General features: G+C 53.5%; 1 protein-coding gene across 3 annotated transcripts in view; it reads right to left on the bottom strand.

Annotated features, from left to right (window-relative positions):
• The window catches only part of PAX5 (paired box 5), a 171,157-nt gene extending 150,473 nt beyond the window's left edge, over positions 1–20,684 (bottom strand). Inside the window, exons 1-3 of one of the 3 annotated variants that reach the window (XM_028516211.2) lie at positions 20,167–20,684; positions 7,057–7,222; positions 1,477–1,674 (exon numbers count right to left, since the gene is read on the bottom strand). In XM_028516211.2, the coding sequence (XP_028372012.1) occupies positions 1,477–1,674; positions 7,057–7,222; positions 20,167–20,212 (410 nt within the window). In that variant the 5' untranslated portion in view covers positions 20,213–20,684. Of the gene's footprint in view, positions 1–1,476; positions 1,675–7,056; positions 7,223–12,586; positions 12,868–12,939; positions 14,080–20,166 lie in introns of those variants that run through there. The other 2 variants (XM_036021928.1, XM_036021927.1) reach the window with 2 other exon arrangements.
• Positions 20,685–24,280: the final 3,596 nt, after the last annotated feature.

Below are 24,280 nucleotides of genomic sequence, written 5' to 3' on the forward strand. Positions count from 1 at the left end.
CATGTTGCTTTGTGTCATGGAAATCCTGCAACAAGCCAAAAGCAGGGGACGCACAAAGCACATTGGAGCCCCTCACTATCCAGAAAAGGAGTAGGAGTGATTCTTCCTGAGCCCACCACAGTAGTTGTCGTATTGGGCATAATTCAGGCCATCCAGACTTTTGAGTGCATGCCAGGATCCCAGCCTGGGCAAGCAGGCCCTCTGGAACAGAGACCGAGAGACTGTGTTCCTGATTCCCCTCTCTCTCCCCAACACCCTGCAGGATGTCAGGGCCAAGGTAAAGGTTTACTGAGAAAAGAAAAATGGGCTAATGGTTTACCAAATGCCAGGGCTCAAAACATCAGCATGTATTCACACAGTGGTTCTGTGCATTTGAGTCACTATAGAAGGAATAACAGTCAGGACCGGAGGGAATCTCAGAGGCATTCTAGTATGACCACTCTTTCTGGAGGGCTTCCCTGGCCCAGGCAGACTTGGCGCTGACAAGGGCAGGGCATGACCTTGAAGAAACGGGAACTGCTCAAGTTTTCAGTTTGCTGGTTTCTTTTCTTTTCTTCCTTTTTGTGTGTGTGTGTGTGTGGAATTTATAGAACAACCATTTCTGTTTATCCCAAAACTTCATCCCCTACTCCGTGGCTTTAAGTAGAGTTGAGACTGTACCACCTACAGTGGAAAAGTTTCTTTCAGGAATTTATTTTTAAAGCTCTGGGAGCTCTGTTAGATGAGCCCTGGATCTGACTAGAGAGGAGAAGGAGCCGCTGCGGCTCCCAGGAAGACCCAGAGCCTGGCACTCGTGGGGTTTCCCTGGTTCTTTCTGTCCGTGGGTAAGATCTGGGGCAGCCGGGGAGAGAGTAACTCTCTAACTCCACAGCATCTTAGCACCCAGAACCTTACTCTTGGAGAACACAGACCCACATCGGAACCACCAAGGCCCTGGGCTCAAAGAGAGGAAGAGCTCCATCAAGGTCACACTTTGAGTTGGTGGCAGACCTGAGACCAGGCGCTGAACCTCCCAACTCTGTGTCAGGGCTCTGTTCCCCATGCTCAATGGCTCAACCTCTGCCCCAACTGGATGCATGGACTTTTCTTTCTGGAAAGTTCTAAAATGGCCCAGTGCTAAGACCTTGAGCCTTGGCTTAGAAGGAAGATACATTTGAAGGCCTAATCAGGGCAATGCACTGTTCAGCGCTCCACACGGAGTTGGGTAGTAAAGTGAATGATGGAGACTCAGAAGACTCTCAAGGAGCCAGAGGGTTGGCATGGCCTTCTATCCTCAGGGCGAGAACTCCTGCCCACTTTGGAGAGAAAAGGGCAGTAGAGAGACCCATCTGGCCCCGTGAGCACCCCTCTGGTCTGATGGCCCCCAAGGGCCATTGTGAAAGGAAAGACCAGATCTTCAGAAGAGGCACACACAGAGCTTCCAGGACCCCCCGCTGCACCCACACCCCTAGCGCCCCACAGGCGGCGGACTCTTACCTGTTGATGGAACTGACACTGGGCACCGTGTCATTGTCACACACTCGTTCTGACAGCAGCCGGTCCCTGATCTCCCAGGCAAACATAGTGGGATTTTGGCGTTTGTACTCAGCTATTTTTTCCACCACTTTGGGCGTGGCGACCTTTGGTTTGGATCCTCCAATTACCCCCGGCTTGATGCTCCCTGTCTCGTAGTACCTAGAACCAAGGAGAAAGGGGCTTAGCCAGGAGGAACCAGTGGATGCTGGCAACAGTAAAACAGGCTACCCTGTCCAGGAAAGGCTCAGACCTGTGCTCTCCAGCGAAGCAGCCACTAGCCACACAGCGCTTCTGAACATTGGAAATGTGGTTCATTGGTGCATGCTATAAACTTAATACATACCAGATTTTCAAAGCTTAGTACAAAAAAAATGTAAAATATCTCATTAATAATTTTTGATATAGGTTTTATGATGAAATGATTGTTAATATATTGAGTTAAATAAAATACACAATTGAAGTTAATTGTACCTGTTTTTCTTTTCCTTTTTTAAATGTGTTGTTAGAAAATTTTAAATTTCATGTGTGACTTTATATTTCTATCGGACAGTTGGTCAGGACACTGTGCATTCATTTATTCCTTTATATTTATCTACCGTCTCCCAGGTTACAGAGCACGTCCAAGTCAGTTTCCCCATTTGATCCCTGCAACAGTTCCACAGCACATGCATGTTTTGAATGAGTGAATAAATAAATGAATGGGTCGCCATCTACAGTATAAAACAGAGATCCACAGAAGTTCAACAGCTTGCTCGTGGCCACAAAAAACCCACTAGCCAAACCCGGCCCGTGGCCCAGCCTCCTGAGCTACAATCTCCCCAGAGAGCAGCTTGCACCTTCAATCTGCCGCCTCTCCCACCCCCTAGCAGATTCGTCTGTCTCCTGTAAAACTGTCCCCTAAAATGCAACTTATTTATTCATAACAACAAAAAACAATCACCCTGATATAAAATTAAAGGGCGTGTTGGATTTCAGAATTAACTGGAAATATAGGTCAAAACTCAAGCAATCAAAACAAAACAAAACAAAACGAAACGAAACAAAACCCACCCACAGGTCACGGCAGCTCTTCCAGGGACCTCCCCGGAGCTAAATCGCTGTTTCTAAGGGCATTTCCACGCTATCGGCGCTCCCTCGTTAACACAAATAGGATGTCAGGGCTTTGCGGTAACACCGAGACCAGGGAGGAGAGTGCCATGAAAGATCATTTCAGGGTGACAAAATGACTTGATTCCTTTTCTGAGTCTGAGCCTTCACTGGATGTCTCTCTCAGCGTTCACAGAGGAATTCTTGACTTCCTCTGGCAAAGGAGATTATCTTACAGTTGAAGTTTCTTTTTAACCAGAAAGATATTTTAGAAATGGTGGGCAATTTTCAAATCCAACGAGAGTTTATAATTGGTAAAAGGAAGAGGTGATCCTTTCACAGGGTGGACGGGAAAGGTGGCCCAGAACAATGGCTGCTTACATTTGGAGAGATGTCGAAATTCTCAGCCTGGGTAAGTCTGGGCAGGACTGAGTTAGCGAACATTCCAGAAACAGATGAGATAGTTTGGGACCAGTGATGTGGAACTGGAAATTCTATTTTTTCATTGACAAGAGTGAGTCATGTACAAACTTGGACCATAAGGCAAAACTCAACCTATCCTGCTTCTTTCTATAATTGCTGGAAAATTGTTATTAGTCATAAGAAAGGTTTTTAGAAATATTTAAGAAAATACTTTTTCTTTGCCAGAAGTCTAGAAAAGTAGCTAAATCAAGCCACACAGCCATCCATCTCTGTAGCCTCCAATTATCCCTTCAATTTTACAGTAGAAAGTCAGGTGTTAATACCAACACAACGGCCTGTTATTCACTCGCAGTGCCCCAAGGTCTACGGAGCTCTTCCCTGGCTGGTCTCGATCTTCACAGCCACCCTGAGAGGCCCGCAGGGTCGTACAGAAAGGAAAACCAGTGATCAGAAGACTAAGTGACATGCGCAACTCCCTTCTGGAAGTCAGGGGCAGCCTCAGCTTTTAATCCTGACTCCCAGCCCGGAGTTCCTCCTATGAGAGTCAACTGCTGCGTTGGTTGTAAAATTTTATATCATCATCATCGTCATCACCATCATCCCTTCGAACTACAGAAAGCTTTACCGTTTACCAGGAATTTTAACATGCATTTTTTTCCTTTCATTCACTCACTCACTCAAGAGTCACCAAGTGCCTGCTAGGACAGGCACTGTGGTGGGGCAAGGGCCACAGACACACAGACCACCTTGTGCTGGGTATTCAGCGTATGTTAACTGATGGAACGGCAATTCAGGCAGCAACTCTGAAAAGGTGGCAGGACAAAGCCCCCACCCCCACCCCCACCCCGCCCCCAGCACTTGCCCTGCTCTCGTGGCTGGGGCGGCAGTGCTCGGGCTCTCCACCCATGCCACCTGAGCTGTGCCAACTGCAGGAGGCTGTGCTCTTGATGTGAGACGTCTCTGTCTTCCTTCTGACTGACACATGGGCCAGACACTCAGAAGGCAACTCTAACACTCCACAAAACCCCAACTGGCAACTGTGTCAAGTGAGGGTTCAGACGAAATAACCTCCCTTTCTTCTCAGCAAAAGAGTCATGCATCCCTTTGGCTTGTACACAGCAGTCGAGCAGCAGCCATCAACACACAGTGCAGTTCAGTGCAAAGGGCATTAGTTTGGGAGCAAAGAGGTATAGATGCTAGTCAGTGGCTCTGACACAAACCTGCTGTGTGACCTTAGCCAACTCACTTAGCCTCTCTGGGCTTCAGTTATCCCATTTGTATAACAAGGGGAAGATGTTGGCCCTGCCTGCCTTACAGCGCTGTTGTGAAGACAGAAATGCAGGATGATTAAGAAAAACTTTGCAAGATATAAAGAGCTCGGGTTGCGGATTAAAATCCCCTGAGTGTTTATTACTATGTAACATGCCACCCAGTTCCAAAAGGCCTGAACCTCCCAGACGGGCTCTAGTGAAAGAAGACAACAGCCGGGCTTTCTGGGTGGATTTAAATGGGCTTCACACACCACCAGGCTGTGCCTCTCAAGCCCCTCTGGAGCCTTGAACTCTGTGAACTGAATGCCCACACTCCTGGCAGACCGCCACCTTCCCGAGATGACGGGGGTCTCTGCCAGCCCCGGGGACTCTGCCTGCCTTGCCACACAGCCTCTGAAAACGATGGTCACCACACACCATACACTCTCCACAATCTGTCACCCTGTGTGCGCCCATCAAATTCTTTAGTGACCAAAAAAAAAAAATCAGTGGATACAACAGCCCCAGTTCAGAAATTCCCAGTCATACCGTTTTAGGGCTGAACTTGTTTCTTAAAAGGCAGTTCTAATTAGAGTGACATTTTGTCCACTGTGGTTCTTAGTTATGAAAATAATGAGCTATGAAATTCCAATTTATTGTTGACAACTTAAACGGCCAGGCACCGGAGCGGCGCGTAACTTCCGAGTGCCACTCTACCTAGTGACAAATCTATTCTGGGTCGTGGGAGGCTGCCGGCTGGGCCCGGGAGGATCCCTGCCCCTTCAGTCTCCAGGGGAGATCTGGAGGGCTCCCAGGCACCAGAATATGAGCACCGGGCATCTAGACATCCCCTCGGAGAAGGGCTCAGCGTCTTGCCCTGAGAAGATTTCAAATAGCAAGCAAAATGTCGGCTCAGCAAAGATGTCTCGGCAAAAACAAAGGAAGGGCCTCCTTTCTCTCTGTCCCTCTCCATACAATGAAGAGGCTTCCCAAGAAGATACCTAAGATCCATTCGGCTCTCGGAGTCTGACGCCGAGACACTCTAAAATACTTTGCTTCTTTCGCTCTCCTATTTTTGTCTTCATTTCTTCCTGTTTCTCTCTTTTTTTAAATCAGTCTTTCTCTTTGTTTTTTTTTCTTTCTCTTTTCTCTATCTCCTTTCCTCTGTTTTCTTCTACTCTCACTCTGATTCTCCATCCAAGAAAACCACCATCTAACGAGAACACCACGCTGATGTCCTGCCTTCCTCCTTGAACTCTGCCTGGGGCTCGTTTGCTGCCGAGCACCGAACAGGAGTGGAGCCCCAGCCTCCACAGCTTGAGGTGACTCAAGATGGGCAGGGGAATGAACACAGGGATCAAGGTCCCCAAAGGGACCACCAGACCTCTGGCCCTGAAGCTTCTTCCTCGGCCTCCAGCAAGGCTCCCCAGGGTTAAAAACTGTCGTCCCCTTCCATCTGAGAGAATTTCTTAAATTCCAGCATATGGAAGAGAAAGAGCAGGCAGGAAGTCACAATATCACTGACATACTTCAAAATATTTATTTCCTATTCAGGCATCTGTTCTCAAACCATAATGCAAGCTACAGGACAAAGGTTGTTCTCTGACCCCGGGAGAGAACCCCTGAGAGAACACTGAACAGCTAAAACCCCAGACTGCTCCTGGCTGCGGGGCCAGACCTCTAGCAACGTCACACGCCTGGAAACCTGGAAACAAACCTGTGGCCTTGGCTGCAGGGTGTGGTGGGATGCGCCTGGTCTGAGGGTCCTAAGTCCTCTTCCCCACCCAGGTACTGACTGGCGGGCTGGACCTGGGTCAGCCACTTTGCCTCTCTAGGTTTGTTTCTTTATCTCAAAACTGCTTCCCTCCTGCCATTCAACCGGAATGCTAAAGGCTGTACAGCCCTCTGGGAGAATCAGCATTGTTAGCATTTTGCTTGTAGCAAATCGCTGGGTCAAGTGGCAACTTTCAAATGTCAAACTTGAGAGTTAGTGTTTGTTTGGATTTTCCCCCCTCTAATTTAATATCTACTTACAATGCCTGTCACAAGAAGGAAACAAAGCAGAGAAGGAAAATACTGTAGCCCAACATAAGGCTGACGATAACCCCAAACTAAAAATGACAGCTGACTTTAAAAAATGGAATATGCCTTTTGGGAACATTAAAACGAAACACTGAACTCTGATAATTTTGGTGATTTTTAACTTGTGGATTTCCCATGCAGCCCTGCTCAAGCCCTGGTCTTACCTAAGATGTGCAGGGGAAATTCCCAAGAACCTCTTCCTCTTGGGTTCTTTGGAATAATTAATCAGGCTTTCAGAAAAGATGTCACCCACCCTGGCTTGTGTAGCTCAGTGGATTGAGCATGGGCTGCAGCGAACCAAAGGGTGGCTGGTTTGATTCCCACTCGGGGCACATGCCTGGGTTGTGGGCCAGGTCCCCAGTGGGGGCCATGTGAGAGGCAACTACACATTGATGTTTCTCTCCCTCTCTCTCTTTCTCCCTCCCTTCCCCTCTCCCTAAAAATAAATAAATAAAAATTAAAAAAAAGAAAACATGTCACCCCTCCTGACTGAGTCCTCATTCCACGTGTCCTTGGGGTTTCCCAAGACTCCTTTGAATGAAATAGCCTCGAAAGGGCTTTGCAAACGCTAAAGTGCTGAGCACGTGAGTGAAGAGCCACAGTGATTCTCACTGCGACACTGGCACACTGGCCAGCTGCTGGGCCACGTTTTAGGTCATTATCTGAGAAATCAAGGGAAGCCTGGAGCTCCTGCCTTTACCTGCCGAGGATTTTGCTGACACAGCCATGGCTGACCCGAAGCTGCCTGGAGATGTCGCAGGGCCTGACACCTTGATGAGCAAGTTCCACTATCCTTTGGCGGACGACATCCGGGAGTGGCCGTCCGTTCACAAAAACCCCCCCAAGCTGATTCACTCCTCCATGTCCTGAAACAAATCAGAAACAGAAAGCAAGGGAAAGGGTAGTTAGAACCAGTCACACAGAAGGCGCAGCGCCACAGCGAACACCCTGCACCCCCCGGGCAGAAACGGCTGCAGACTGGACGTCTTCAGCCTGAAGTCCAATCACGCAGACTACGCAAACACCTTAAGTCACTTTGGAAAATTAAGCTTAATCTTCAGCCAGTCAGCTGGGCTACTGAGGGCAAGCATCTCCGTACTAGTTTTCCTTCGGTTACTAGCATTTTCCTCACAATTCTTTTTTTAACAATGGAGTATGTGATGACCTCGGTCTATGCTAGGGACACAACTTACTGCATACACGATGCTGAGGTCTAAGGAAAAGCCTCGGGAGAAAATACACTTTAAAATACATCAATGTAAAAAGATTTTTAAAAATGAAACTCTTCCTTTTAACAAATATCTCCAAAAGCGACAGGGATGACCCCAGTAAACCTAGGTCTCAGGGGAGAAAAATGTTTTTTAGATTAGCAATCTGATTAAGGTACTTTTTTAAATTTTTAAATAGTATCTGCATGCTACCGAGACAAAACCCAACCACTGCCTTGGTAAAAACGTTTTCCTTAAGAAGGTGAGTCCCATACCGCAATAAAGCTGGAAAAAATAAACAAAACAGATGAGGCTGACATGCAGACTTGACCACTGTCCCCGCTCAGAGCACAGAAAAGGAATGGGTCAGACCATCACATTCTACTCTATCACTATGAAGGAGTTTTCCTAAAATTTTTGGAGTGTTTTACAATTGACAAGCAGCTCTAAGTTGGTTCAGGGGAAATAAAGAAGCTAAAGAAAGCTTGTGAGTCCCAGGTTTTACAAAGGCTCTGAGACAAATTTTAAGTAAAAAGAATCTGGGAAAAGAATCTCCTCTCCCCGATAAGCTTCCTTCCCTTACATCCAGGTCCATCTGGAGGGAAACAGAGACACAAGCCACTGAAGAGCCAAACCAGTAAACATAGTGGGTAGCAACATTATTGACTTTGGAGCTATTAATCAGCCACTGACATCACTGAAGGCTGTTAAAAGCCCAAAAGCCAAGTTCAAGCATTTACCAATGCTGCTGGCAGCTCAGAAGCTGGGAGGGGGTGATAATCTACACTGGAACTTGCCTGGGACTGACTGTACCATGGAAACCAGGGCATCTCAGAGGTTACACACACACACACACACACCCTCTCTAACTCTAAAACATGTGAGAGCCACCTCATCTCGGCTCTCCACCCCCTCCCCAGCTCTCAGCTACTATCCGGGTTCACGGTTCATGCACATCTGAAACGGAGGGGAGAAAGGTATTCATAACACAACTTATGTCCTAAAAACGGCCAAACCAATTCATGAAGTTCCCCAGGAGAGCCTGAATTGAATGTATCCCTCAATCTCCAACATCGGGCTGATTTCAAGGAAAAACACAATTTTATAGACAACGACAGTACTTAATTCTAGTTCTAAGCTGAATTTCTGTCTGATTGTCAAAGGGAACATTGATTGGTTCTGGTTGTTCTAAAACACGCCAGATATGAGAAAAGGAAACCCATCCCAAACAAGACTCCGTGGTCAGAACACGACTGCACAGTTCACCTGAAATTGAGCGGCTGCAGCCACCCTGGTCAAGGGCCTTGAGAAGGCTTCGTTCTGGGGTTGGGAGCACCTAATGAAAAAAGGTCGTATCGAGCTTGCAAGAACAGGCTGCACTGAAGAAGAAGGTAAATTCAAAAATGCTACAAGCTCCTCTGGAAGGACAAAAAGGAAGCTAAAAGCACCCGGCACAGTCTTGAGATGACCTGTGAGTCTAGGCATTGTAGCCTATCCACAAGACCCTGTTCCCTACATCACTGGCAATGTAAACATTCTGCCCAAAACACAGTGCCAACCTTCAGAGGACTCAGATTTCAAAAGCAGTCCCATAGGACATGTGTGAGCTTTGGGGGACACTTGTATCATGGACATTCTAGGTGACAGCAAGCCATCCCATACTCAAAGCCACAAAGACCAGGCTACCAGCACTCTTCCACAGTCTGATACTCATGTCCACAGCTGACACCAGACCCAGAGTGACCAGGCAGTCCCCTGGAAAGGCCCCCAAAACTGGTTCTCTCTGCCTCAGCCACAGACCTATCCAATAAAGCACTTCGAGGCTGGTAGGGAGGTGGTTTACAACTGTGATCTGAGAGGGCAATGTCTGCCACTTACCCTGAGATTAAGAAGAAGTAAAACTAGATGCCTGAGAGAGGGGAGGCAGCATGGGGGAAAAAAAGAGGGAAAGTGAGGTGTCAGGGGAAGGGTGCAAAGAGTGGGACGAAATGAGACAGACAGCAAGAAAAGAGAGCCGAGACTGGAAGAGAAGCCTCAGGTCAGAAAGGCAAAGGAGGGAAAAAGTGAAAGGAACACCCAGCACAGGTGAAGAAAAGAAAGGTGAATGTGGTGCACAGAGGAAGGCCAGGAGATCAGAAGAGAAAATGGAGGAAGCCTAGTAAGGGGGGAACTGGAGCGCAGGGGACTTCTGTGGAGGAGAACCTTTGTTTTCTGCAACCCCAGCTCCTGCATCTCCTCAGAGAACACAAGCCCAGCCTCTACTTCCCGCTGGGTACTGGTATCCCCTGGGGGTGCCTGGGGGGAGACACAGACTCAGCTACACTTTTCAGGGCCAAGTAGAATTTACAGAGAGACTGACACAAAGATAGATGGAAACAAATTAAGGCAAAGACCAGGAAACAGACACACAGATACAAGGGAAACAGCCCTGCCCCCACAGGACTGACAGGAAAGGGTTTGGGGGGTGCGGAGGGCGAAAGGTTGAATTGCAGATGCCCCTGGGGCCTTTGTGGCTCTGGTCTGGGAGGGCCAGCCTCCACAGATGCTCCTCGGGCCTGATCAGAGCATGCTGCCCACATGCATGCTGGGCACAGGGTCTTAGAGAGAGGGTCCCTGCTCAGTCGAAGACTGAACTCCAGGGCTTTCAGGGTCATTGAAATTTTTCCTAGTGGCACCCAAGAGGATGAATGAAGGGACACACAGACATGCCTACAGGGACACAGGGAAGAGCAGGGAAGAAATTTCGTTAATGCACTCTCTAAATGACAGACAGAGGCTGACACACACTGAGAGCCGGGCCACAGACACAGACACAGCTAAACCAGACACAGCACCGTGCACATGTGTGCGCCCACCCAGACAGTCCCCTCTCCTCCTTCTGGAACCTGAGTCCCTCCCCCTCTTCTTCTGGGACTCCCTGAAGACCCAAGAACCAGCTCCAGGTTTGCCCCTGTGAACTTTCAGTCCTTTTGTCTCTCTGACCCCAATATCATACTCCATAAAATGGGTGTAACTAAAGGTTTAGACAAATCTCAGGTGGGAGATTGGTTATGAAAGTGCTTTAGAAATGGTAGCCATACCTGAGGGAGGGAAACATCTAGGGAGGGACGGAGGGAGGGAGGAGGCATTGTGCTGAAGACAGTGATGAGTCTGGAATAGGGGGTGGGGGCAGGGGAACTCAGAAGCCTATTTCGTGGCAGGGTCTGCCCCTGCATGCCCCCCCTCCAAAAGCTGTCTTATTCCAATGGGGGTGGGGGAGTAGGGGCATGAACTTGACCTGGACCAAGAAGGGTGAGGAGGAGGTGAGGTTTTGTTTGAGACCCTACTACCCCAGAGATCTCTAAGGATCTACTGCGCACCCCACTCCCCACCTCCAATCACCAACAAATTGAGGCCCCATAGCGGGCCTACACTGTGCAAGCAAATAGCTCTGGACGTCAGAACCAAGGGCACTTCCAGAGGAGCCAGCTCTGGAAGCTCGGCTGGCTGGGGCCCAGCCCCCACCGCGCTGCCCGGAGGTTGAAAATGGGAGGAGGGAGCACTTCTCGAGGAGGGGGCAGATGGAGGCCAGGGCAAGGAGGGACAGAGACACAGTCAGTAGCGGCTGGCTAACAGCACCTGTAAGTAGCTGCCTTCTCCATCCTCCTGCACAGCTGGGAGACCACCGGGTCTCACGCCATCTCCCCAAGGGCTTGTGCAGGACCTCTGGGGCGCCCCTTCGCGCACAAGGAGGCAGTGAGGGTCTGTTGATTCCTCCCCCACAGCGAGAAGAGAAGGGTAGCGGCCAGCCCTCCCCGTTTTGTCCCCCAGTCGCTCCTCGGCCGAGCTGAGAGCTCGCCTACCTCTCAGAGTATTGACCCCAACTCGTCCGTTTTCTGACTCGCTCTACGAGATCAGAGCCTCCCCCAGCTTGGCTCAAGTGTGCGCAGGAGCCGGCTGCGGGGGCGCTGGGGTCACCACAGACTAGAAACCTTTCTGGCACAGGCCCCAAACGATGAGGAATCCTTCGGGCTGGGACCGGAGCAAGCGGCTTCTCGGTACAAACGTCCGCACGGCTTGGGTGGATTACCTCCATCTCAGGAAATTGACACAAAGAGAAACTGACCCGCCGGCAGTCAGCCCCGGCCGCCAAGACCAGCACTTCTTTGCCTACGAGGCCACTCGGCCCTCCGGATTAAAAAGGACAAATTCGCCCAGGAAAGCTCCCCTTCTCTCCAGCCGGGTCTCTGCTGCCTTTGTTAAATAGGGGACCCGCGGCTAGTAAGCAGGATCCTGGGCTGTCTGAGAAGCTGACTTGGGGACGGCTCCCACCCAGGGAGCAGCCCTATGACCTGCGCCCGGTGGGGACCCAAGCTGGGCACCCGGCTGGATGCCGCCAAAGCCTGGCGCCTTGTTCCGGCCCAGCTCTGCCGCGCGCAGAGGGAAAACGCGATTCGTTCCACTTGGTATTTCCTTGGGATCTCCGACTCTAATCCGGCGCTAACTCACCGTGAGAGGAACGCTCATCTCACAGGAGGCTGTGCTCAAGTGTGAACGGGCAGACCCGGGCGGGTCGGGCCGCCGGTCCCTGCCGGCGTCGCTGGCGCCCAAAATGACCCTTCCCGTCTCCTACACACGCAGCGTCTTTCAGAAGTCGGGGGCGCCCGTATGGTGATTAATTGGCTTCTTGATTTTTGCTTGTTTGTTTGTTTAGGATAGAAGCCATCATAAGGCAAGCGTCCTGCAGAGAAGGACTTGAAGGTGTCTTTGAGGGTCTGTGTGTGAACTGGCGGCTTCTAAGCAGAAGCTCAGCCCAGGGACCTCTACTTGGTTGATTTTTCAAATCCCACTCCTCAACTCCAGAACACCTTGGGAGCTCTGGACACGGTGTCTCACTTATCTTTCAACCTCTTCCTTCACACATGGCCGCACAAAGACACTGGCTGGGGCCCCACTTTCCCTCCAAGCCCTTGCCTTGATTAGCCCCACCATTGAAAAAGGCGCTGTCGAGATTTGGGTGTGAGTGCTGAGACTCAGACTGACCTTTCGCTACAACTTCGTGCTCTCCAACTAGTCCAGTCGGAGCCCTCTCCAGGTCCCAGCTTGGATTCTCCCAGCACACCGAGATGTCGCTGCCAGAGCCCCCGAAAGGCTGCAGGAAAGGCTGCAGCTCGCTGCCTACGTTACACGTTGGTGGAGGCGGGATTCCCGGTGCCAGGTGCTCCGGGCCCAGGAGCCCAGGCACTTTGTTCCACATCCCTGCCTGCACTTTGCAAACTTGACCGCACAGCTGCAGAAGTCCTGGGTCCTACCGGCCTTGGTACCTGCCCCGCAGTCCGGCACCCCAACCCCGTCCCGGCCGGAGAGTGAGAGAAGCGAGCTCGCCGCCTACTTACTATGCATGGATGCAAACGGGTCGTGCTTACAGTGTATTTCCATCGGGGCGCTCCAGACTGCAGGCCGGCCCACGCCGCCGCCTCCCGGCGCCAAGGGGCTGCCCAGCGCGGCTCAGGAGCCGCGCCGCCAGGCCGGGCACCGTGTGAGCTGGACTCAGAAAACACTGCTGAAGCCTCGGGGCTTCTCTCAGAGCCGCGCTGCCGGAGACCGCCGAGATCTGCGCCTAGAGGCGGGAAACCGCGCCGGTGCAGTCCGGCTGGATGAGGGGCGCCCAACTCCTGGCGGCTTTCCTCCCCGGCTGGCTCAGGCGGCGGCTCCGGACACGATTCGGGGTAGCTGCTGCCAAGGCGCCTGCAGCCTCGGGGGCATAGCGTAGGGGCCCGTCTCCGGGACGGCCAGGCGCCCGTGACCTCGGAGAGGAGCGGCTTTGAGGAGGCCTGCAGGACACTCGGCCCTTGGCTTTACTCAGGGGGCGGCGAGGCCCGCGGGCTGCCAGGCTGGTTCCGCGGCCTCGCTGCCTCGGGAGTCTCTCCTCGACTTCTTGATCTCCACCGGATCCTTTTTCTCTCTGCTTCTCTGAGTCTCTGGGACTCGGGCTTGCTGCCTCAGCCTCTTTCTACCCGGCTCTCCGACGTCTCGGACGAAGTTGCAGAGAACTTCCTCTCTGGCGGTGCTGGGGCCCAGGCGGGTGGGCAGACGTTTCCGCCACGGACCTTGGGGCTGAGACTCCGGAGTCTCCGGGAGCTGGTAGCCTTCATACCCTGGGACCCGCTGCCTTCAAAGTTCCCGCGGCTCCCGCTGCTCCCCCATCGCTGGGACCAGTAAAAGGGACAACAGCGATAGTGTCCTCTTCGCCTGAGTATCTGCCTCACGCCCACCAACTCTTCGAGCCCCTCCGCCCTCTCTCGGAGGTCTGGTTCTACTATCTTCCAGTCGCCTCTTCCGGGACGGCCGCCGTGCTTGCCCCAGGCGTGGAGGGAGGAACAGAGGAGACAGAAAAAGGTCCCCTCCGCCAAGGCCGCCGGGACTACTGGTGCTGAAATGGAGCCGCTGTTGGCTTTGCCCGCACCGCCGCCGCGGGCGCTAGCCCTCCGCCTGCTCGGCGCGCACAGTGCGCCACCGCGCCACCCCGGAGCCGCTTTCAGGACCCGCTGCGTGTGGACAGCGCCGCCCGGGGCTCAGCCTCCCTCCGGGCGGGGGCGGGGGCGGGGCGGGCGCTAACCTGCCAATCACGACTCATCGAGCCAATCAGAGCAATAGGAGCCGGCGCTGGCCTGAGGCACCGCTCCATTGGCTGAGCAACCGACGGGCTCCGCCTAATTAGCGGATACCTGGGCAATGGGAGAAAATGGGAGGCGGGGCTCAGGCAGCGGCGCCACGTTCATTGACAAACCCGCGGCGCGAAGGCCTAGTGAAGCAAGGATGGAGGGAGGGGGGAGGGGATCCACCTAGTGCCTGGAGAGTCCTGCTGTACATCCCGAGGGAGCTTAGCCTATCCGCTGCGGTGCTGGGACCCTGGGATGCCCTGAAGGTTTGGGGACAGCCAATGCGGGGTGGGGAGTGAAGGTGGGGGAAACAGTCGCCAGAAAACACACGCGCAACGAATGTTGGAGAAAGACAGGGAGAGCAATAGAGAAACGGCTTTCAATCTAAGCACCATCACACTCATGATGGACTCGTAGTGTGCACACATTGCCTCATTCTTAGTTTCTTCATCTGTAAAATGGGCAGAGTTGGTTTATTTAGCCTTTAATGAAGACTCCTTCCAGTGGAAACATTTCATAATTGTATCAAACTCCTGCTAAGCCATAGCCTCCTCATCCACCCCCTCCCTCTTTTTACCCCAGGGTCCCCAATTTTGAGATAACTGAGAAGCAGAGACATTGAGATGAAAGAAATTTTACATTATTTTAAAGTTGGTAACCAGGGTGTTCCTGGGGAAAGGAGGTTATCTGAGGCTTTGGATCGTATTGCACAAGCACTGAGCCCTGAACACCTCTTTCCAGCCTCAGGCCAGGAGTCGCCAGACACTTTGGAGGCTAGTGATTCCCGGAGCTGGAGGCTTCTCTCCACAGGGGCAATTCCTCATCCAGTGCAAGGCCTCTTGGGAATTGAATGAACCCAGTCCTGACCAGTGCTAATGAAGGTCCCTGAGGAGGGCAGGTGGACTGGCACATTCTATCTGCAAGGGCCTGCCAAACCATGCCAGGAGTGCTACCATGCTGCAGCTATCAGCTGTTGAGAAAACCTGATGTTGCCTCTCCTGGGGAAGTTCTTGTTTCTTCTAAGACAAAATGGGTGGAATTTATAACAAAATCCTCCCGGTCCAGAAGGGCAGGTCTTTGACCAGCGAGTCTGTTTCTCAGGGGGGGCGTGAGGACCTGGGACCACAATCAAAGGAAGTGGTCTTTGAAAAGAAAGCATGTGACAGCCAGTCCATACCCAGGAGGCAATAGTTCTGTGAATGCTTATGTCTGCCAGGGTCCTGGCAGAGACAATGAAGACTCTCCTGCCCCAGCAGCTCATGGGAGTGGTCCCAAGTCCCATCATTTCTGATTCATAAGCCATGCTCCTCTAATATTAAACATAAATCCACCAGAACGAGGGCTCTGGGATGCCCGCTCTAAACCCCGGCTAGCAGGGAGGACAGAGCACATGCTGACCTGGGAAGGCTCCCAGGCCATTCTCTGCTTCAGTCTTTCCTGTCTACCTGTGCCCCATTTCCCACACGTCGTACACTGGGTCTGTCCTCTGGCCCACCTTCTATTTGATTCTGGCCCGGCCCCAGCTGCCCCTGAACGGGTAGTTAAGTTTCCGGCGCTGACTCATCCCCACCCCCTTCAGGGCCCAGCTGCAGAAAACCGCCTCAGGCGGGCCCCTGGGGCCCCTGAGATGGGGTAGCGGCAGGATCTCTTCTTTGTCTGGAACCGCGCCTGTTCGTACCTTCCGCCCACCCCCACCCCCACCCCCACCCCGCCTTGTAGCAGAAAGGTCGAAACAGGGAAGAGAGACCAGGATGAGTTAGGGTTCCCGCTTTCACTCCATGGGTGGCCCAGGGTGGATCGAAGGTGACTAGATGTCGACGGGGAGGCTCTTCATTCCCACCTGAGAGGCGGGGAGGAGATGGGGGGTTGGGGTCGCCTTGAGGGACACGGCAAATGCCAGCTCCACCTCCAGCCTCGCTCATTGAGTTCGGGCTTGGGATCTCAGATTGTAAAGTCTTTGAGCTGCAAGGGCCCTGAGGTTATACTTTCCCCATTTTACAGATTCGCCAAGTGAGGCTGAGGCGCATAGTAGGTCCAGACTAGAGGAAAGGCCGTGGGTTGGGAACCTCCTTCTCAGGATCTCTCCAGAGCCACTCCCGGAATGGCGGGGCGGTGGGGGTACGGTACCAAATAAAAGATCCCAGCTAGGATATGCCCGCGCATACGGGTTTCCATCCCATACCTGGGAGTCTGGACAGAGTCCCCGGAGCGCTGCCGGAGTAGGATGGAACTGCAGACGCTAACGGAACGGAACTAGCTCAAATTCCCACTTCATACAGGTATTCTGCTTCAGGACTGTGTCTTAGGCCAGAGCATCCCCCTTCCGCACCGTGCGCTGCACGGGTCAGAGGGAGCCTCCCTCTGGCGCTGGGGCAATTCACCGCCTCCGGACCGGGCCTGCATCCCAGAACTTCTAATGCCAGACCTGATACCCTGGCCGCCGTGCCCACCCTTACAGGCCAATGAACGGCGGCCCAGGGAGGGGCGCCTCCATGCCCAAGCCAGGCTTCTCTACGCCTGTGTTCCCCCTCCGGAAGCTCACAAGCCCTCGAGTCTGGGTCCAGGAGGGAACGAAGCAAGCAGTTGGTCTCGACGCCTCTCTGCTGAAAGCGGTCGGGCCTCGCTCTGCTCAACAGTCGCGTGGTTTCTTTCCCTTCGCAGGAGGACTTTGGGCCCAGCCCTGTGCTAAGCGCTGGAGGCCGGAGGCCCGGGAACGAAACCTTCCGGAAGAAACCCAAGTTATGTAAATCTCATTGACTTTGAAAGTTTTGCTATTGAAAGAAAACCCATTGAGAACAACGTTTGAGAAGCCAACACACCTTCAGAGAAACGTCCACGTCGGTCCTCAGCTAGACAGCCTGCCTTCACTCGAACACACTTCCCCCCTCCCGTTTCTCCCCCACTGCCAGCCCCTCCAGCGCCCAGCGGCGTCGGGGGTTTGGGGCGGCTACCGCGTTCGGTGGACCTGAGATTGACTCACGCAGCCCAAGTCCAGCCCATTTCCCTCTCACTTCTGGCAAAGCGACGCCCACAGGGCTCGGACTGGTTGCTCAGTTCAGTCAAGTCAGAGATGACACGGCCATCGCTGTCCTAACTTGGTGGGTCCTCTCTAATCCTCATTTTAAAAACACCAAAGAGAGAAAGCAACTGACCCGAAATTACACGGTGGGGTCAGAGCTGACTCCTGCTCCTGGCCCAGGTCTGTCTGCAGAAATTGTTGAAGTGGGTGGGAAAAGGGGAGAAGAATTTAACCACATTTTTCAAGAGAAATGCCAATTGTCGTTGTCAGGGTTTATTTCCATTATTAGCGCACCCCAAAGGGCAAGGGCTCTGGGGCTACCTTTCTCTCTCTAAAGTCTTTAGGCAAAGGGCCCCTTCTCCTAGGACTCAGCTTCCCCATGTGTCTAACAGGGGAAAGAACCCTTGAGATGAGGCCTCCCAAGGCTCAGAAAGATGAAAGGATATTGGCATCGCCCCACCAGGCTCATCCTAGAGCTGAGGGTCTGGACGCTGTTGCCTGTCAGACAGCGTTCAGCCTATCTTGGTCTCCCTGGCCTTGGGGAGCCTGAACTCACATAGCAGCTTGTGTTCCCAATCATAGTTTTTCTCCAAGGGAGGGTGGGATTGTCTCTCCTCTCCCAGCAGAAATGAGAACTCTAAGGACAGAGAAGCCCCTCCCCCCAAATACCTGCCCCTCTCTGGACCTCAGTTTTACCGTTTTGGTACCACATGGGGAAAACTAGACCAAATAAAAAAAAAATCCTAGTGCTTCCCTACTTAGGGCCGACCTCACCTGATCTTGAGCTTAGAGCTGTAGGGCATAGACTCCTTCCCAATTATACAGATGGGGAAACTGAGGTCAAGAGACAGAATGAAATACAGTTCTGAAGAAAGCAAAGGGAGGCCATAAAAACCCTCTAAGTTAGGAGAGGGAAGAAACCCACGAAGAAACCCCCAAACAAGACCTGGATGTCCCTAGCTATCCAGTTTCTCAGCTCTCCTCTTTCCAGGCTGGGGCCCAGGCTCGGGCAGACCGGCGAAAGTGCAGTGTCACCTGAGATGTTGGTATTTACCTATGCAGGTGGCCCTTACCCCAACTCGGCTTGAAGAGGGGGCGTGGCTCTTCAGATTTTAAAACTCTAGCCGGCGTAGGCCACCCTCCCCAACCCCACCCAGGTCCATCTCGGTGAAGAATGAAATGCTTTATTGATTAAACGATTATTCAGGCGATTGAACTAATCAAAGAGCCCATCGACCGCCATGAATTACATTCTTTGTAGACAGCTTGTCGGGAAAGACAGCCAGGGCCAGCCACACAGACCCTCTGCCTGAACCCTTACCGGCCTCTAACCCGTTCCCAACACAAACACAACCCCTAGTCCCGGCACAAGCACCTTTGGGAGTCCCACAGACTAAGGGACCCACTGAGGAAGTGAGGAGGGGGAGTGGGGATGGAGGCAGAGGGTGTTTCCAGGGTCCCCTTCCTACACTCTGAACCTGGGGAATCCTCTTCAATTTTGCCTCTTTGGTTTTGGCCCTAACTTCTCTTCAGTCACGATTTTGGAAACACATCTAAGCCCCGGGAATTGTCCTGGGTTTAGAATATAAGTTCACCCCTCTTTTTCTGCTTTCTGGCCTATATTTAGGGGTAGGGTACAGAAGAGGGGCTCACAGGTCCACAGGCATGGGGAAAGGGGAGTTCTTGCCAGGGCCAGGAGTGTGTTTGGTGTGGGTCAGCACACTTGGCCTAATGAGTAAAAGAGGCTCCTGTGCCCAGCTTTTACCTCAGAGCAGACAGAGGCTTCCTGCCACCTGCCATCTCCTCTCAATTATAAACACACCCTGCTACTCACTGCCTGGGCCTGTGGGAGGCACACCTGGTCCTCTGCCAGAAGGGCCTGTGTGCATACAGGCACCAGGACTTGATGCCCAGGAGAGGCACACATGTCTACCCCACTTGCACTTTCTTCCATTGCAGGGGCACCCACAAGATACAACCTGAGCACACCACACACACACACACACCAGTGTCAGAGGCTTGTCTAGGTGAAGGCAAAGGCAGACTAGGAGTCCCTACACGTCTCAGCTAGCCTATGGGCTACCTGCTCTCACCTGCCAAGGCTGCACGGGCCACTGGAAACCCTTTTGTATAAATGGTGGGCTCAACAGTGCCCACAGAGAGAGGCGGTGCACACCACACAACAAGGGTTCTGCAACCCCAGAGTTCACACCTCCATTCCTGGATCTCCCAGTGGAATGGGACCGGCGCCTGACTGTTCCCAGGCTTAGCACAGCAGACTCCCACAGGCCACAGGCCCATCCCTGTATCTAGAAGCTGGCACTTTGGTGTATATTGGCAATTACACAGCAAAGAGCTGTGGACAAGTACACATTTTTCTCACTTCCAAAATTTCTCACTTGGGGTATGACAAATATAGGCCCTTAAAGGAATAGATATACACTCATACACTTATCCCAGTTATATATGTGACACACATTTTGGATACAAAAGAACAGTACCCAGGAATACCCACTCATAAGTACACACTAACACACACATAGATATAAAGACACGCAGGCACATAAAGTCTTGGACACACACTCAGACACACAAAATACGGGACACACAAACTCATTAGCACGCATGCACACGCCGAACCCCTATGTAAACTCGCAGACCCAAACAAACTTTCAGAGCCCCAGCTAGACACCTACATAAACATTCCGAAATAGAGGGAAAAATAGGCAAACCCTCAGCCACTTGGACTGATACAGAAGTCTGTGAATAGATTGGCGGGGGGAAAAAAACCCACAAACGCGCCACGAACAGACAGGCAATCAATCCCATCGAAAATGAGGTTCATTCCCTCCCCCGGGCCGACGCGCTGCAAGACCAGCACCCGGTTGGGTCCCGGCTGGGTCCCGGGCTTAGCGCTCCTAGAACCGGTATCGCGATCCTACCTGTCCTGCCGGTCCGAGGAGTTGGGTAATTTTTCTCTAAATCCATTTTGATTTTTCAGAACTTGATGGAATGGACAGGGGGGAAAAGTTTCCACTTTTTTTGTGCTTCTTTTTTTTTTTCCCCCTGGCGTCAGGGGCCGCTCACAGGTCGAAATAATTCAAGCCTTCCGCTCCCCCGCCGAGCTGGGGTAGCTGATCACTGAGCTGAAACTAAACGTTTTAGGTGGAAAAAAAGCGTCCGAAGGCACCGTGAAATGATTAAGGAACTAAAGAGCTTCTCGCCATGTGAGATCATGTCCTGTTCTCGCCAACATCACAAGATGTCCCCTGACACGCCGCGCCCCCAGCGTGCGGCCCCGCACTGCCGGCCCAGAGCTGGGCGAGGGTGTCCGCGCGCTCTGCAGCAGGGCCTGCTCAGCTGGCCAGACGGGGCGGGCCGGGCCGGGCCGGGCCGGGCGTAGCAGTGCTGGAGGCCGGGAGCGTAGCAGTGCCGCCGCCGCGCCGCCCTGGACTTTTATAGGGGGTTGGGGGGAGGGAAGGAAGGCTTCAGGCCGCCGGGAGCTAGCCCCGCGCACTTACGGGAAGGGGCCGACCCAAGGCGAGCCTGGAGCCCTAGCCTCGCGGCAGCACCTCCGACAAACCCCTGCGTCTTGGTATCGAGACCCTCTTCTCGGCGCGCCCGGCCTGTGACCCCTCTAGATGCAAACCCCGGCGCGTAGAGGGGTGCAGGACGGATTTTTGTTTTTAAGGAAATTAACCAATCTGCCAAGCAGGTGCTTCTGAAGGGGGTGCGAAGGCAAGATGTTGCCAGACATCCCGTTTCCTCAGATTCACCCCTAGGGCGGCGCCCGTGCCCAGAGCGCCCGGCTACCCCATCCCCGCCCCTATCTGCAGCTCTAATACTGTTGCTGGGTCCCTAAGTCTCGGACAGTGCCAGGACCGTGAAGACCTCAGGTCCCACTCAGACCCCTGGTCGCCGTTTTCCTTGCACCAGGTCTCATTCTGGCCCAGAACGCGGCGGTGAAGCTGCGAGTTGCTGGAGATAAAATCCGGGCCTCTGCTTTGGAGCACCCGGGCGGAGCAGACCCATCTCAGAAGGTCCCGGAGATGGGCGGGAGTCCCGGACACCTTACCCGGGCCCATAAATGGAGTCCCTTTGCCCTCAGGTCCTAAAACGTTGAGGCGTCCCCGAGTCCCCGGACTCGATTCCTGAGGGGAAATCAGCCCGAGAGAGACGGGGCAGAGGAGTGGCCTGTCCCACCCGCTCTCTTCGGCCCAGTCTCCAGACTTCCCTCCCCTGACCCCTCCCCAGTCTCGCGTCCAGCTGCTCGGCTTGGCCACTGGAAGTCGGTGGGGCCCCGCTGTGGGGTGGTCGAAGGGGCAGGGTTCGCCGGGGCGGGGGGTGGGGGGGTGGGGAAGCTCCCCAGGAGGACTCTTGGCCCTCTGGACAATGGCAGTTTCGGAAAGTGACTCGTCCTCAGCGAGGGTGTTGTTTGTTTTTTGGAGGGGGTGGTCACGAGGCTGGGCCTCAACCTAAGGGGAAGAGCCCAGAGCTGGAGAAAAGGGGTGGGGGGCGCGGTGGAGCCGGACATCGCGTATCCACTGAGCGGATTTTGCTACAATCGGAACCCTGGCGGTGGGTTCCCGGGCGGCCCCCCCACCAAGTAGTCTGCGCAGTCCCGCTGCGCCGCCTCCTTCCAGCAAACTGCGGGTCGGGGTCCCTGCCTGCTGATTTGATTTTTGGCCAATTCGGAGCGCTCGACTCTTCCCCTCCGCAGCCAGGCCCCGGCCCCTGCTTCCCGCCCGCCCGCTTAGCCCGCGCGCGGAGGCTGCGCCAAAGAGAGGCCTGTCCGCACCTTGAGATCAAAAGCCCTCCCGGAATTGACATTTCACCCCGGACGCGGGGCGGGAGTCGTTTGGGTTTTGTTTTGTTTTTCTGCTTAGGGGGTTTGTTTGGTTTTGTTTTCTGTGAGGTTTTTTTTTTTTTTTTTCCCCATAATCTAAGAGAGAGTCTTTTGTTTCGGTGTTTTGCGTGTTGTTTTTTCGGGGATTTCATTTTCGTGGGTTTTGCTCTGTGAGACTTGATCTTTTGTGTGCGTTTTGTTTTCCGTCTCGTGTGTTTTGATTTTGTGTGTGTTTTACACTTTGTCTTTGTAGGTTGTCTCTCTGAGTGCCGTTTGGAAGTCTGCTCCTTCTGCGTGGAGCTTTGATGTGTTTCGATTTCACATTAATCGGTGTCGTTTGTGTTTTGTATTAGGTGAATTCTGTGTTTGTATGTATTTTGTTTTCTTCGATTTTGATTTTGTTTTTATGAGCTGTGCATTTGGACCGGGATTTTGGTTTATGTTTTGGTGTATCGGCTTAAGCTTTTGTGTTGGCGGAATGCGTGTGTTTTGGCTTTGGGCAGCTTTTGAATTAGGGAGGGGACACCGGCCACCACTTCGTTCCTGTCCGCACCCAGGAAGGGCAAAGAATTAGGCCAAGCATCACGAAGGATGGGCTCTCCGGTTCCGAAATACTTGACCCCGCACCGCGGTGTCCTGCTCTGCACATTCCAGACGAAGGCAAAACAATTGTGCGTTCCCGATGGGGCACCTGCCGCTAGTTAAAACGCTGCGCGGGTGCTGTGGCTCCAGTGCCCGGGTCAGAATTCACAGAGCCCGCCCCGCCCCTCGCGGGGTCCTCAGGCCCAGCCGCCATCCTGTTGCACGCCCGGCCTGCGGCGGGTCCCTCTCCTCTCGCGCCTGGTCAGTGTGCTGGCGACCTCCCCGACTTCCGCAGCGTTAGACCGAGGGCCGGTTCCCCGCCGCGGAGCAGGTGGCAAGCCTCTTCGGAGGACACGGAATTGATGCTGCGGCCCTAGAGATACTGGGCAAGGGGTTAAGGGTGAGTGTAGCATAGGAGGAGATCGGCGTCGAGACCCCCGAAAAATCCCCCATGTCATTGTCCGCAGCCCTGGAATCTTAGAAACCCAACTCCGCTCAGCTTTCGGTTTGCAGAGCCTGCTCTGGTTTGCAACCGTAGACAGATAAATCCATACTCGAACATACGCATGCACAGTTGAGGAGAAAGAGAGAGCCAGAGCCTGGGTACCAGCGGCCTGCAGGGCGGATCCAGCGCGGGCGCAACCTCAATGGGAAGCCAAACTACAGTGTCCGGAAATGTTCCGAGGGCAGAAGAAGCATTCTTTCTGTCCACATTGCCGGAACTTCAGCATTGGTACACGTGAATTTGTTTAATGCTGCACCGGGGAGAAAAAGAGAGGCAACCTTAGAGGCGGAAAGACAGGCTGGCTAAACCAGCCAGGAAATGAGGGGAGAATCCACGGAGGAAAAAAATATGGAGAGGGAGAGACGACAATGTGGGGAAAGGCAGACTGGGGGACCAGGAAAGGGGCTGGTGAGGAAGCTCCCCTGGCCCCCGCGCGCGCTCTGGCGTTTTGTAGAGGGAGAAAGCAGGAACCGAGAACAGAGTGACAGGAAAAGAAAAGAGTCGCAGAAGGGGTTGGCCTAGGCATGATGCGAGCTTCCCTCCCGCTAGGACACTGCAGTCTAGCGGGGGAGGCCGAGGTCGCGAAGCAAGAAGCCTAGGTCAGGCTATTCTCGGCCAGGAGACACCTGAGGACTCCAGGACTTAAGGAGCAGCGGCGACCAGGACCCAGTTCCGGCCGGATGCCGCATCTCTCCATCCCGAAACGCCCAGCCAGGAATCCAGGAAAGGCTGGGCCACCGCGGTCCGCCGCTGGGCCTCCCTCGGCGTGAGCCCTAAGAGAAGCCGCGGTGAACGACCCTGGCCTTCCGGCTCTAGGCTGAGACTAGGTGCGAGCCGATGTCCAGGCAGTAGACAAGGAGGAAGCCCCGCCCTAAAGCTGGGAACCCACTTCTGGGAGCTGCTGAGGCCGCAGCTGGACTCGCAGGATTCGGGGTCGGCGCAGTGAGTGCGCACGTGGCACCGAACCTTGGGCAGGCGGCACCCCTAAAGCCCAGCCCCGCCCCGCCCCGCTTCCTTTGCGGTGGCTGGAGGGTATCAAGATTGAGGGTGGAGGCCAAGTCGCGACCAATAGGTCCCTCTCAGCACAAGCTTGGAGCTTGCTTGGGGGTACGCCCGGGTGAGT

This window comes from Phyllostomus discolor, chromosome 3, assembly GCF_004126475.2.
Source record: "Phyllostomus discolor isolate MPI-MPIP mPhyDis1 chromosome 3, mPhyDis1.pri.v3, whole genome shotgun sequence".
Lineage (NCBI taxonomy): Eukaryota > Metazoa > Chordata > Mammalia > Chiroptera > Phyllostomidae > Phyllostomus > Phyllostomus discolor.